This window comes from Rhizoctonia solani, chromosome 11 (assembly GCF_016906535.1).
Source record: "Rhizoctonia solani chromosome 11, complete sequence".
NCBI lineage: Eukaryota > Fungi > Basidiomycota > Agaricomycetes > Cantharellales > Ceratobasidiaceae > Rhizoctonia > Rhizoctonia solani.
In genome coordinates this window covers 1,953,255-1,967,879 of record NC_057380.1, presented here as the reverse complement: position 1 = coordinate 1,967,879, position 14,625 = coordinate 1,953,255, and the positions used below count along the sequence as shown (strand labels likewise).

General features: G+C 47.2%; 3 protein-coding genes across 3 annotated transcripts; all 3 read right to left on the bottom strand.

The window, feature by feature from the left end:
• Window positions 1-100: 100 nt before the first annotated feature.
• On the bottom strand, window positions 101-1,948 carry RhiXN_10631 (Metallopeptidase family M24; the record flags this gene model as incomplete). The annotated part of the gene is made up of 7 exons (XM_043330447.1): window positions 101-313; window positions 361-596; window positions 653-726; window positions 783-886; window positions 938-954; window positions 1,005-1,258; window positions 1,317-1,948. The coding sequence occupies 7 exons, from the start codon at window positions 1,946-1,948 to the stop codon at window positions 101-103; spliced, it is 1,530 nt and encodes a 509-aa protein (XP_043184544.1).
• A 1,782-nt stretch (window positions 1,949-3,730) lies between these two features.
• On the bottom strand, window positions 3,731-7,417 carry RhiXN_10630 (Fungal specific transcription factor domain; the record flags this gene model as incomplete). Its single annotated transcript, XM_043330446.1, has 13 exons — window positions 3,731-4,002; window positions 4,050-4,410; window positions 4,475-4,673; window positions 4,728-4,806; window positions 4,934-5,116; window positions 5,306-5,396; window positions 5,447-5,617; window positions 5,668-5,790; window positions 5,845-6,360; window positions 6,416-6,690; window positions 6,743-7,037; window positions 7,084-7,279; window positions 7,353-7,417. The coding sequence occupies 13 exons, from the start codon at window positions 7,415-7,417 to the stop codon at window positions 3,731-3,733; spliced, it is 2,826 nt and encodes a 941-aa protein (XP_043184543.1).
• Window positions 7,418-12,773: 5,356 nt separating this feature from the next.
• Window positions 12,774-14,625, bottom strand: RhiXN_10629 (P-loop containing nucleoside triphosphate hydrolase protein; the record flags this gene model as incomplete). The annotated part of the gene is made up of 6 exons (XM_043330445.1): window positions 12,774-12,907; window positions 12,962-13,075; window positions 13,145-13,188; window positions 13,244-13,323; window positions 14,125-14,418; window positions 14,473-14,625. The coding sequence occupies 6 exons, from the start codon at window positions 14,623-14,625 to the stop codon at window positions 12,774-12,776; spliced, it is 819 nt and encodes a 272-aa protein (XP_043184542.1).

Sequence of the window (14,625 nt, the reverse complement as noted above, 5' to 3'; positions counted from 1 at the left end):
CGCAACACATACTTGTCAATGAACAACTTGATATGCAGAATATTATTCAGGCCCAGGTTTACATCAGTTAATTTCATGACTAAAAACCCCTTGATTCCGCTCAAGCTTGGCCAGAAGTCAGCTTCTCAATCCACTCTACGCTCTTCCCCGTCATGGTAAAGTTTTGGCATCCAGTTTCTGTGATCCACAAAACATCCTCGATTCGTACACCGCCAACGCTCTCATACTTGGCCAGAAGCTCGTGGTCAATGTATGGGGACGATCGAACGGGAGCGAGCAGGTGTGGAGAGAAGTAGATACCAGGTTCAACAGTCTGGAAATAGTTAAAATGTAGCTCATTTAAATAAATGTGATACTTACGAGGACCATACCAGTGGCGAGAGGGAGACGGAGGCGTAAATACCTGTAGAACGACGGGTGATCTGCACTTTCAATAGGAATTGTTACGTTCGGACCTAGAGCAAGCAAGGAGGAAGAGGCAGTAACAGCTTCGGGTTTAGATGCTGACGGGACATCATGCACATCGAGGCCAAGTGAATGGCCTACTCCATGAGGGAAAAATGCGCTGGATATTTCCGAGTTGATGATGTCGGCTCCTGGGAGAAAAAATAAGGGTAGTGCGCATCTAACAGGGGTTTGATAAATAACGTACTTTCGCCTTTGAAGAGTCCCAACTCTAGGAATCCATCAATCAACGTCAAATGACATTGAAGTTGAACTTTATCCCTAAAATGAAGCATCATTCAGTCCCAGCGCAGAATGAACGAGTTATGTTCACATACCAGTGCAGGCCAGGTTTCAGAGAATCGATAGCCTCTTCTTGCATTTTCAGGACGAGTTCGTAAATTGCACGAGCTTCTGGAGTGAACTTTCCTCCATTCCCAACCTAAACCGAAATGATTTAATAATTTCAATAATGTCGAACCAATGCGCTCACAGGAGTAGTACGGGTAACTTATTGCGTATGAGCACGGAATAAAAATAGGCTCGATAGAATAACTCACTGTCCGAAGCGTAATTGCGCCACTCACAGCCCGCATCCAGTAAGAGTACTTGTGGCGCAAGTGTTGGCTCATTTCCATGCCCGTTCTGTGTGCCGTTATGCGCATGGGCATGACCGTTCGCGGGCTGCGTAGCCAGATCTTGACGTTCGGAGTTTACAGGGCCCCAGGCGAACGCCCGATCATTGCAGCAATAATGTAAAGTAGCGGCATGCTGAGCCGATGCGACAATAGGCATATATGCTTGATGTACGGCGCTGAAGTTATCCGATCAGTTGACAACTCGGGTGGTAAATCTCGTTCGTGAAATCGTACCCTTCACGCCTACAACTAGCAACAAATATCGCCTCGGCTTCAGCTTCCTTTTCGATCCTCCACTGCCCTGGCATCACGGCCGTAACCTCCTTGGAGCCGGTACTGACCCTTCCTCCAACCTCTTTCACATCCTTTCCCAACACACGCATGATTACTTCATGTGCTCTAGAAGAAATCGCATTTGCTTGACGAATGAGTTCAATTTCATATTCAGTTTTAATGAGACGCGCAGAGTGGAGAGCTGGGAGAAGGTACTTGATCATCGGTGGAGGGTTTGCTCCAGAGGCTGACAGAGCCACGAGCAATGGAGCAGGAAGAGTCGGGAACTGGATGGTCTGTGGCAGGATGTGCACGGCGGTTTCCCTGGTCTTGATAGCACCGGCAACATGTTTATCAAATTCATCCGAGTACGCAAGGATATCGACTTCGTGCGTCGAGCGTGCCGCTTCTAGAGTGGGAGGCGGGGGAGACCACATTGTTTCCAATGGGTCTTCCCTGGGGATGAAAAGTGTCGACTTTACTTCGGGACCATTGGACGCCACGGTAGGAGGGGAGACAGTTATCATCAAGTGGGAATTGGCGACGTCGCATCCAGTTAGGTAGAAAAAGTTTGATTCTTGACGCAGCGGCATTTCACGGTCGGTATCATTACGGAATGGAGTTGTTGATCCGGAAAGAAGGATTATTTGAGTCTAAGTACGATAGTAAGCAGATGATCCGTTGATATACTGAGACATGGGGTAACACCATACCTTCACTCTGTCTCCGTCGGGGAGAAAGCCAAGAAGTTTCTCTATGGTCTTTGTTGTATGAAGTCGAGCTGATAGAGTGGTGATTGATATGGGAGCATCATAAGAGTTCTGGATAAGCTGTACCAGGATAAACGCTCTCTAAAAGCGCAGGATTGCCAAACATCGCTCCTGGATCTTTGGATCGGCGGGCGTGCGTTGCTAGATGAGAAGCTTCGGGATATAAGTGACAAGCGGCAAAAGCGGGAGGATGATTATATCAGACTTTGTTTAGTGGCCAAACGTTTATGAGAGTAAGCAAATCCAATGGTAGATCACCGAATGGAATGGAGATAACGTGAGTGTGGGTGGAATTGTACTGTCAGACGAGTATTTACCCGAGATGCGATGGTTTATAGCTTTCAAGTGGCAACCAATATACTAGCGCTCTTAGAGTTTGTGTTACGGTTGATTGTAATACAACTTCCAGACAGTGGTCGTGGAGGACAGCAGGTCGGCCTATCACGTGTATCAGATCCGCCCGCAGGCGCCCAAGAGCAAGACAAAAATGGGCTGCTGTATTCGTAGAGCGTAACGACACATACATACACGCAAAAGTTCAAACTACACACAACAATACGAAGAGGGGAAATGCAGCTTTAAATCACCAATCATACGAAAAATCCAACGATACTATTGTCATTCACAAGAGCGGCAATAGTGCACACCGCGAATTCACGTAATCACACCACGTAACCGAACCACCCCCAACACCCACCCCATTCCAAAGATGCCTCAAGACAGGAATAAAGTCGGCCCCGCGAAGAATCCATATATGAGTGTTTCGGAAGGATAATAACTTTTGATAAATTAAGGTTCGCTGAGTTTCATATCGCGCTGCGATCCCGGCCTATATTAAAACCACCTCAAGCTGATGAACATGACACATTGAACGCGAACTCACAATCAGACATGGTATAGACAAGTGCACATCCATAGGCGAATCATGTACAACTCTTATCAGCCGAATAATTTGTCTCACAGAAGCTTGTACGCGTCGATCAGACGAATTCACCCCACACATACCCTAAACGAAAATACTCAATGTCGACGTGATAGAATGAACGGATGTTTGAAACATACCATATAAATATAAATAAGAGTAGTATGCCTCCAGCTCTCTTGTATCGCCATCCGAAGTACTACTTCAACAGATTCCTCTCCCCAAATATCAGATATCCGCGGCCGCCATGACAAAGTTTGAGTCTCCAAGTTGGACCAGTCGCTCGCGTGAGTGTGAACATGTCCAATGATATGAATCCATTCGATTGGGATACCATGAAATATTTCCATAGGAAGAGGTGGATATGACACTACCGGGGGATCACCTGGGTCGTATTCCGCCAGTGACCTAACGCCAAGAGCCAAGGAACACATCATGTCATAGAAGACAAACCTCCTAATCTCGTATCGTGAAGTCGAAAGAATTCGAGGGAGTAATATCGTGAGCTGTCCCCCTTTCTCACTCCAAAGTTCGGGGTCGCTTGATACCAACTGTAGAAATAGTGGTAATGCTCGTTTCAGAAAGGCGTATCCTGCGACGGTATCAACAACGAGGAAAGTCAAATAAGCCAACTGAATCATGAGGGAAATGCGTTAGGCGGTTCAAAGCGACAAAAGGTATACCTACTTCAATAATCCTGTAAGCCGATCTTCTGATTCTTGGAGCGAAGGGCTCGAAGACGCGCGACCCATAACTTGTCGATCGAAGTTGGCAATCCATTTCTTGCAACAATCCGAAGCGGCATCTTTGGGTTTTTCTGTAAGAACTTCAAATACCTTGGCACCGAGGTACATGAATCCAAGCATTTTATTGGAACGCTTCATACGCTGGGCCAAACCACGGCTTATTGGGACAGGAGGTGACCGAAAGAATTTACGGAGGCGATGTGTCTCGTCTGAATGAGATGTTAGATTGTAAGTGCCCCCGCACTGTCAGACTCACATTCGGATAAGATAAATGTGAAATAACTTTCCCGCATCCGCGCGTTTACGTTCAAGGAACGGGGTATCTCAGCTTGAATTACCAGGGGGAGAGTGGCACCTATACCCGGGTCAAATGTTCTCGCTCGAACGAGGCTTTGTGAATGCTCCTGAGGCCACACCCCATCGAATGCTCGAAGTTCCTGAGCCAAAGTTGATAGACCTTGTGGTTTTGAAAGTGACTTGGCCATGAGTTCCAGAGCGCCTGCACTCAGGATCGAGTTTTCGGAGTCGTTAAACGATTCTAGACGTGACTTTGCATCCTCTGAAGGTACATCATCCAAATTTCGGGACAAAGCATTAGGACCGGTGAGTCGACTAGACTGGTTGGATTGATTAACGAACTTGAGGTCCGCAAATCACGATGGTACTGGACAGCTTACTCACCGACTGGTTCTGGACAGCCCGAGTTGCACTCGGTGTTTCCACACACCTTGGCGTTGGGGCAGGGTCATTTATATCTAAGCGCCCGAGTGTCCTTGTTGATCCAAACACTTTCTCCGTTAATGGGCTCTCCAGAGGGTCGTTATCATACCCAAGGCACTTAAACCGGCCCTTGGTACAACGCTCGCAGACCGGTCTAGTCCTATACAGTTCAATCATCAGAATAGCGGTGGCTCGAATTGAAATTAATGCTTACCGGTCGCACTTCTTTCTCCTGGGAAGTTCACTCCGCAAGTCAGACAAGACAGAATCCTCAGTAGATGACATACTAACCTCTGTCGACAAGTGAGACAACTCAGTCCCCTCGGCCCATACGTAGACTTATGTGTTTTCATCGATACTTTCCCCCGCGCTGTAGTTATCGTGTGACCTCTCAGAAATGGAAGCAGTGGGAATCATGACCGTAGTCATGACCAGACTCTAGTTTCATCACGTGTGGGCGCTTGCCCGACACCGAGGAATGGTGGGACCTCAAGCTTGCCGCCTCGGGTGGGACACTTCGAACTCCCAGGGTAGGATTCGAACTCGCTCGCGAAAACACTGCTGGGACATATTCGTCTATTGGGCCAAGAAGATCGTTTGTAACTGCAAGCATAAAATTGAATTCCAATACTTCCCAGTAATATCTACATTGCGCAGAGAGCACTTATATGCACACGCAAAATTTACAATGAGGACTATATCTTTTGCTTCAATCGCTCTGGAAAGTGGTCAAGAAAAATCTATTTCTACAGACAATGATGTCCTAAACCAACGTTAGTTTCCCGCTCTTACCATGTTGAGCCATTCCGTAAAATAAACCTGCCTCGATGCAAATAGAGGCACATTCTTCGGGGTCCTCGGGCACGTTCAAACTTTGACTCGGCTGCCGATCCGTCATCATAGTATTGGAAGCACTTCACATCTCATCTGGACGTAATCGTCCCACACGACTGCGCCGCCATATATAGCGGCACTATGCCACAGAGAATCTAAAACTCGCGCGAAATCTCGGCCTTGAATCGCCCATAACCTGATTCCACTGAAAGACCTGAGCTTTCGGAAAATGAGTGCTCGCTGAGTCTCGTATCGGGCTGATATCCCGGCCTAACAAAGGTTTAGTCAACAAACATAAAAGGGAGTTAGCGAGAACTTACTACGAGGGATGTGATCGAGAAGTGTACGTCCATAGTCGTATCTCCCACCACTTCCATTAATTTGACGATTTGGTACACGGAGGCCTGAACTCTGGCATCATGAGAAGTTACCCCACACATACCCTTTAACACCATCATCAACACAAATTCCTGTGCTTACTCGACCAAGAGACCCACCATATAGATATAAATTAACGTTGCATGTCTCCAGGCTTCCTGTATCGCAGTGCGATATATCAGTTGGTTTGACTCTTCGTACCGAGTATCCGCTCGATTCCATGCCCACGCCCTCATTTCCAGCTCGCGCCAGTCTGCACTCTTAACTTGGGCGCGCCAATTGTGCACCTCGGAGATAATGATAACCATTTCAGCGGGTGCACCCTGCACATCATGAAACCAATCAGCCGAGATGTTTGTCCCAGGTGCGGTTGGCAGTTCCGTCGAGTCGTATTCAGCCTGTGTTGGAACCCCGAGTATGAGCGAATACACGATATCTTGGTACACGAATCTCTGAAGGTCGGCTTGAAATGAGGTCAGGACTGATGGCAGAGATATGCAAAGAAGTCCGTTGCGTTCTTCTTTGGCCCAATGATCTGGGTAATTCGATACAAGGCGGAGGGCGTTGGGCAGCGCGAGACGCAGAGTATTGTACGCCGCAGCAGTGCCGAGGACAATAAGTTGTATGAGACCTAACTAATATTGAAGGTATTGTTATTTTACCTAGGCGTTGTAAGTTAACTTGCCTTACGTGCAGAAGCCCACTCAACCTATCCTCTACCTCTTTCACTGATGGGAACGGGTTCTGGAGCTCTTCTGAGCTTGTTACATGATTCGCGTACCGCGTCACCCACTGGGAGCTCGACTGTATGGCCATTTCCTCTGGTTTTCCTACAAAGGTTTCGAATATCTTAGCTCCAAGGTACATATATCCAAGTCTTCGAGGTCGGCTTAAATTCGCGATGAGGTGTCCCGGTCCTTCCTTAGTGGGAGGTCTGAAAAACTTGAGGATTCGGTGTCTATAATCTGGAAACTGGACTATCCAAAATCCGAAACTACAAGCAAACAGAAAACTTACATTCTCCCAGAATGAACGTCAGGTAGCTCTCCCTCATCCACCTGTTAGCGTTCACCCCACGTGGAATCATCGAAGGCAGCGATAGTCTGATAGCATTATCCGACCCATGGCTTCTTACACCTGGCTCCCAGTCTGCGTCTTGCACTGGATGATGCATCGATGATGCAATGCTCATTAGCGAGCTTTCGGGAGAGCTACGGTCGGTAAGCGAGATGACCGCAGGAGTAAGGTAGTCGTTTATGTCCGACGCCGACACACGCGTCCCGTAGTAAACAACCTTTGCACTCGACTCGGGCTTGATAGACCTCAGTGCACCTTCACGACACGGCGATAGCACTCACAACTGCGTCCCCAAACTCTACTCCGAAGACAAGCGGACGCAAGTTCGCTCCAGAGGTATTCACCACGCGCTCTTCAAGGGACGGTTTGTCGGTTGGGGGCTCGTACGTTTCATCGCCATACCCCAAACACGGAAATGCCCCCTTTGAATTCAAGCACCGCAAGCAAAACGGTCGAGTCTTGTCGCATTTTTTCTTCCTATATAGTCACAAGACAATCATCAGTAACAAACTGTAATTAATTTCAGTCATAAATGACTCAAAGCACTCACCTCTGCCTACACGTCAAGCAGCTCTCAGGTCGGGGGCCAGGGCCGGATTTAGGTTTACTTGGCATCAGCAGATCGTAGTAGACGATCTATATAGCCCAAGAGGGGTGTGCAAGTTGAGTTATATCAGCCTTCGAATGTATGATGATAAGAAGATCGATACATTCGATCAGTTGGAGTCGAGAACAAAGTGTCCAGTAATCACGTGGTTACCTATCATATGCTCAAGAAGCGTCGCTGATGCGACCCTATAGCTTCTATCTTATTCGCCGAGGATACAGAACCGCACAAAATTAGATATATCAAACTTTGGTGCGTATTTTTCTTGATTTGTGGTAAGTCGGCCCCAAATACAATATATGTGTCCTATTTGAACCATTCAAAGAGAGTGTTTCATTCATGCGTGGAGCCTGAATAAGTGCATCAATATCTCTTTATCTATGCTTTACCCGCAACGCGAGCTGCAGGAATCTACTACCAGATGATACACTTCATCGGTGTTGAGTATTGCTTACAAATTTGTCCAATTTTCTTAATAGGTCCATCTCTACGAGTATCCCATGGTTCTGTGAAGACTTTTCAAGCAAGATGATAATTAAGCCAGAATATTTGGGAATCACTCACTGGATGGCTCCAGGTGCTTGGCCAGCGCCAAATTAATGCTGAGACAAATGGTTGGTGCTTGATAGCATGAATCCTTTTTGTAGCTATAGCCTATATACAGGGTCACAATTCTTATGACCAGCCTTTATTTTGCCAACTAGCTACATGGTAAACCCCCAAGGTACAAAGATCCGCATGCAGAAACACCAAATACGCACCTCGACAGCGCACGGGGGCGAGCTGGGATGCAGATTTACAAAAGGGTTGGTCAGCTTTTACCAACACTCTGCATATAAAGTGTGGTTTTGGCACGCGGAAAACTCATACTTTGGGAGCTCACTGCATACTAATTATAACCATTTTATTTTCGAATTCCTAGAGAATGGTATCCTCTGGTAGCATGCATATATCGATTGATATTATCCTAGTGTCCTTTAGGGTCTTTAACTGCCCATATAGTGCAGGTGTATTCCAAGGGCTTCCTACAGGTGTCATATTGCAATTTTCGCAACGATGTAATGACCATGTTCGTTTGGAACGTCCATTGGTCTATTCACACCGTCTCACCAGGAACTACGAACCATATCATCAAAGTCTGAAAATAGGCATAATACAAAGGTGCTAATGCACACAAGTAGCCCTGGGTACTACCTGAACCAAATGTCGTTAATTTATCATAGTAGGGTGTAGCGAGCGGAAACAGGGGAGCGTGTCAAGCACACAGAAAGAGATTAGTGTATAAATGACAAACGCAAACATACAATATCAGAAGGAGAAGGAGACATCTCCATGCGCTCAGCTGGTGGAGAACATGAGTCAAGGTGTCAATATTGGACAAACAAAATGTGTAGGTGAACAAGACCAAAACCGGCCTCTAATCCATAGGCTGGGGGCATCCCCCCCCCCCCGGCGATTCGATCTCCGTATTCTCATCCAGAAATTGCTCACCAAAAACACAGACAAGACATACTCGTCTACCGGGATAATAATATATCGAATAGCACAATCACAAGGTCAAGTTATGATGCCCTCACAATAAGAAAAGTATCTACATTAGTGCAGAGTACAGAACGTGCGTATGGACATATCAAGAGTCTCTATAAATAATAGCATTAACTTTATGATGTGGGTAATGTCTTTGCTTAACCGCTCTGGTGCATATTCACAAAACGTTCACCCTACAGACAACAAGATCCTGGAATATTATTTGGCTGTCGTGTTAGGTACCACATTCTTACCAGGCCAAGTGAGCATCCCGTAGAAAAACCGCCCTACACAACAAGCAACATACCTTGGGATCCTTGGCCAATTTCAAACCCCTGGCCCGGCCGCCGATCCATCCTTATATATATTGGTATTGGAAGTACCTCTCGTACTCTCTGCACGTAATCATCCCACCCAACTGCAGCACCACATATAGCGGGACCATGCCAAAAGATGATTCAAAACCCGCGCGAAATCCGCACCTTGGAGTAACACACCCTAACTCCACTGTAAGAGTTGAGCTTATTGAAAATGAGCGTGCGTTGCGACTCGTATCGTGCTGCTATGCCAGCCTGAGAAAGATTTAGCTGATTTAAAGGGCAGATTGACAGGAACCTACAATGATGAGTGGACCTGTCAAATGTCCATTTATATTTGTATCTCCTACCACAATCGACCAACTTGATGATTTGGTACACGGAGGCTTGAACTCGTCCATCATGAGAAGTTGCCCCACACATACCCTTCGCCTTATGATTAATACATACCCAAGTATTTAAATAAAAAACGCACCATGTAGATATACATCAATGTTGCGTGCCTCCAGGCTTCCTGAATCGCGGCGCGATAGATCAGTTGGCTGGACTCTTCGTACCGAGTATCTACCTGGCCCCACGACCATGTCCTCATTTCTAATTCGAGCCAATCCACGATTTTCACTTGAGCTCGCCGACTGTGGACCTCGGAGATAATGATAACCATCTCAGCGGGTGCACCATGCACATCATGAGAACCAATCAGCCGAGATGTTTGTCCCAGGTGCGGTTGGCAGTCCCGTCGAGTCGTATTCAGCTAATGTTGGAACTCCAAGTACAAGCGAATACAAGATATCCTGGAATGCGAATCGTTGAATTTCAGTTCGACCCGAGCTAAGGACTGCTGGAAGAGATATGCGGAGAAGTCCATGTGCGCTCTTGTCTAGCCGAGATCTGGATGGTCTGATACCAGGCGAAGAAAGTTTGGCAGTGCGAGAGACGAATGTGTTATAGCCTACCCCGGTGCCGAGGACAATGAATTGTATGAGGGCTAGCTGGTAAACGTGTTGTTATCTGGCCCAAGTGCTATGCGGTAGCTCGTCTACATTATGTAGCCTACTCAACTATCCTCTACTTCTTGTGTCGACGGAAACGGGTTTCTGAAGTTCTTCTGAGCTTGTTACATCATTCGTGTACCGCGTCACCACTGTGAACATAATTTTAGCCACTTCCTCTGACTTTTCGACAAAGGCTTCAAATACTTTAGCTCCAAGATACATGAGCCCAAGTCTTAGGGGCCGATTCAACTGTGCCATAACGAATCCCTGCCCTGTGTTAGTGGGAGGTCTGAAAACTTGAGGACTCGGTGCCGCTGGTCTAGAAACTGTGCTATTCAAACTTTGAGACAGAAGCACAGCACACAAAATCTCACATTCTCCCAGAATGAACGTCAGGTAGCTCTCCCTCATCCACCTGTTAGCGTTCACCCCACGTGGAATCATCGAAGGCAGCGATAGTCTGATAGCATTATCCGATCCATGCCTTCTTACACTGGCTCCCAGTCGGCGTCTTTCACTGGACGATGCATCGATGATGCAACGCTCATTAGCGAGCTTTCGGGAGAGCCACGGTCGGTAAGCGAGATGAACGCAGGAGTAAGATAATCGTTTATATCTGATGCCGACACACGTGTCTTTAGTAGTGACCTTTGCACTCGACTCGGGCTTGATAGACCTCAGTGCACCTTCACGGCACGGCGATGGTACTCACAACTGCGTCCCCAAACTCTACTCGAAGACAAGCGGACGCAAGTTCGTTCGAGGCAAGTTTTCGCGCGCTCTTCGAGGACTGGTGCCAGTTTCTTGATCTCTGGCTCGTACGTTTCATCCTCATACCCCAAACACGGAAAAAGTCCCTTTGAATTCAAACACCGTAGACAAAATGGCCGGGTCTTATCGCATTTTTTCTTCCTGAATAACACATCCGAAAGAGTCGTCAGTCATAAATCAGAATTGACCAATGTCATAATGGGCAAAGGGACCTGCCTTTGTCTACATGTCAAGCAGCTCTCAGGTCGCGGGCCAGGAGCAGATCTATGTTTACTTGGCATGAGTGGATCGTAAGTCAGTGGGCGATCAATATAACCCAAAGAGCGCTTCCGAGTCGACTGTATCCCTAGATTTCGTATCTATGATGAGATGATCCACATTCGAGTCGGGTCCTCGATCGTAAGCGTTTAGAACACAAGTGTCGGGTAGTCACGTGGCTGCCTACCCGTAAGCTACAATACATTCGACAAACAGTATACGATGGCAAATACCATACATGAGCTCATGACTGCGCCCAGATAGGGAGGCTGTCCTATCGCTTGAGCCATTAATGTAAAAATTAGCGCGCTACACGCTACTTGATTTTCATCAATTCCAATAGGCCGCTGCGATAACTATCACGTATGAGAGTTGTGTATATGCATAAATTCCTAGAAATTCAATACGGTGGGACTCGTGCGCCATACCTATGTTCAGATAAAGCGTTCATTGCGTTCTCCACCAATAGTTCATCTTGCTCGATGAATCACGGCGAAATCCAAAAGTACAAAAAGTCCGCGTGAAGTTCAGATTTTAGCCAAGCATTCACGACCCAAAAAAACGTAGAGTCCGCAGTCTAAACGGTATGTATATCCATGAAAATGCCGTTTGATTTTTCCAGAACCTGTAAAAGCGCGCGCAATTTTTGACATCCAGAAAATCTGCACTTTGGGGATTCACTGTATAATGAGCCCGCAATGTACTCCGATCCTTGTACACGCAAAATCCAACAACACCAGCACCAGGAGACTAAGATGGATGACAAGCACCTTTACACTTTTCAAAGATTCCAGCATGTGCCCGTATAAGCTTATCCGAGCTACAGACAAGATGATAACACCTTCCTCGCGCCAGTTCTGAGCCCTCGCAACGCGCTCCAACAGTAAAGTTACGAGTGTTGGAAATCCATCAATATTGTAAACCAGAGGGGAAGGGGAGGTGTTTCGCCAATTGCAATATATCAACTTGATGTGTATTCCACTGCATTTCCTTTCGACCAAATGACATGCATCCCAGTGGTCATAAGAAGCCGCAAGGATGGAATGTCATCGCCTCCTGCACATTGCAACCCAGAGTCCAAGGCCAGAATCATGTCCAATCCGAAACTCCAATTTTGACTTCGACCGAGGATATTTGGAGTTTTTGCACAGCTGCGCTCTCGGCGTGTTTGCTTGGCGATGCTCGTTGGGGACTTGACTGGGTATGAGGTTCGAGTTTCGGAGATTGTAACTCGCGTCCTATAGGGTAGCTCTCCATTTGATTGGTGCGATCGCCTATACAGGTTGTGGGCCTCCCGAGTTCCGACAACACCCCGGTGCCCCACTGTATTCCCAATTTCCTCTCAGAATCATCCGACACATCCAATCGACAATAAAATGGATGAGAAAAAATATGGATATATGCAACACATTGAACAATCCAACCAATCCAAAGCATTGTAGCAAAAAAAAAAAAGAAACCACCTTGATCCTCCGTATTATACAAATAAGCATAATTCAATCAGTAAACGCAACGTAAAGCGCATCTCGAGCATCATCCACATCAACAATTTCCTGAACGCTCCATGTCGATTTAATAATTCGCTTGGAGTCCCAAGCTCGGCGAGGGTGTCCGGCTTCAAGGACAAGACCTACAAGAGAACACATTCCTCAGTACCATGTAGATCTACACATGATATGGCTACAGGATACCTTGTCTACGCCTTGGATGTTCCTCAGCGTGTTCGTGATCACAAGGATGGTTGCGTTTGGAAGTGCGCAACGGAGAGATGCGTGGAATTCCGTGTCAGGCGCGTATTCTACCAAACAACAGAGATAAGCCCCCGCTCGGCAATGACGAAAGCAATAATAGCAATTAATCAACTGACCAATCGAAGTCGTAGTTTCGTCCACGATGATAAGCTTACTCTGTCTATCATACCAATTTGCGTGTCATGTCCCGAACCAAAACACGAATAGTTGCTTACCTCACAACTGCCGCAGCAAATCCTACCCCATACTGAGCACGCGCGTTATCCTCTTCAGACCAATCTCTAACCAAATCCGACTAATCCCGCAGTGTTCAGCGCCGCATAGAGCGTCTCGTTTGAATATTGGTGCTGTGGGTCGAGAACGTATCGGACCGTGGCTCGACTGGACGACGAAGCTGCTTGTCCGGTTATTAATGAATATGGGATGAAAGGATCGTAGGATAATGGTATGCGTTCCAACACCGCTATTGTAGCCCAAAGTCGTGTTAGCCCAGATTGCCAAGAACCAAGAGCAGTGCGCGTACTCAAAGAAGACCTTGCCTTCTGTGGGAATAAAACCTTAACACGCCAATGCCAAGGCATCTTTCCCGCCTAGGCTCCCCGTTTAGTATTCCTCGAAATTTTTTTTCAGAGTGGTGGGCACAGCACTGACTTGCTAGTTTTCCGACTATACCGATCCTATCCCCCGCTGAAAACGCGAAACGAAATATCTTCGATTGTTGGGGGCTCCTGGTCGCTGTATTGGGCCGTCAGGTTCTGGACTACAAGCCGACCTGATGTGGGCCAGTTTGTAGGAGGGGTCTTGTATTGTTTGTAGGAGAGGAGGACCAGTGCAAGTCGGGGTGATAATCGAGGCGATGGCGAGAAAACCGATACGAACCCAGTCGCATATCAGAGTAGCCTTGGACATTTCGCGTCCTGGGAATATTTGGACCCATATATCAACGAGTAAAGCGAGTAGTAGAAGGGGGGTGATGTCGAATCACAAGCTGCGTTGAATTCGGGACCGAGGCAGAGTGTTAGGAAAGCGAGTAAGGTGGTATATGTCTGCTCAAAAAGATTAGATCGTAACGGGCACTATGGGAGACTGCACATACATAGAAACACGCGAGCGATAGCCGGGTAGACTGTTCCTTGGTTAAGCATAGATTGGTGTGGTGCTGTCGTTTCTTGCGTTTGCCGATTCCATGTCCTGCGAGAGCGCTCGCCACTTGATCCGTTGCCCCCGGCTTAGCATTATCCGGGTTGGGGCAAGATTCGGCCATTCCGAGCATCACGATTGCAAATAATAGTATCAAGCAAACGCCAAGTCGGAGCACTTTCCAGATATTGATAGATCGCTGGGCGCGAGTCGGACGAGTGGTACTCCGCGTTTCTTTCGCACGGTACCGCTAGATAATGACGCCGGAGATCGAGGTCATGGAGATAGTAGTGAATAAGAGCACGGCTGCAGACAAGATGGCTGATATGAAGGGTGCGTAAAGAAGTGATTGATAGTCGTCAGAGTGGGAGTCAGTAGGACCAGAATCCTCAAGTACATGTTGGTAGGTCATGCTGCCAGATAGAGGCGCAAGAGGACGCAGCTGCGGTGTAATCAT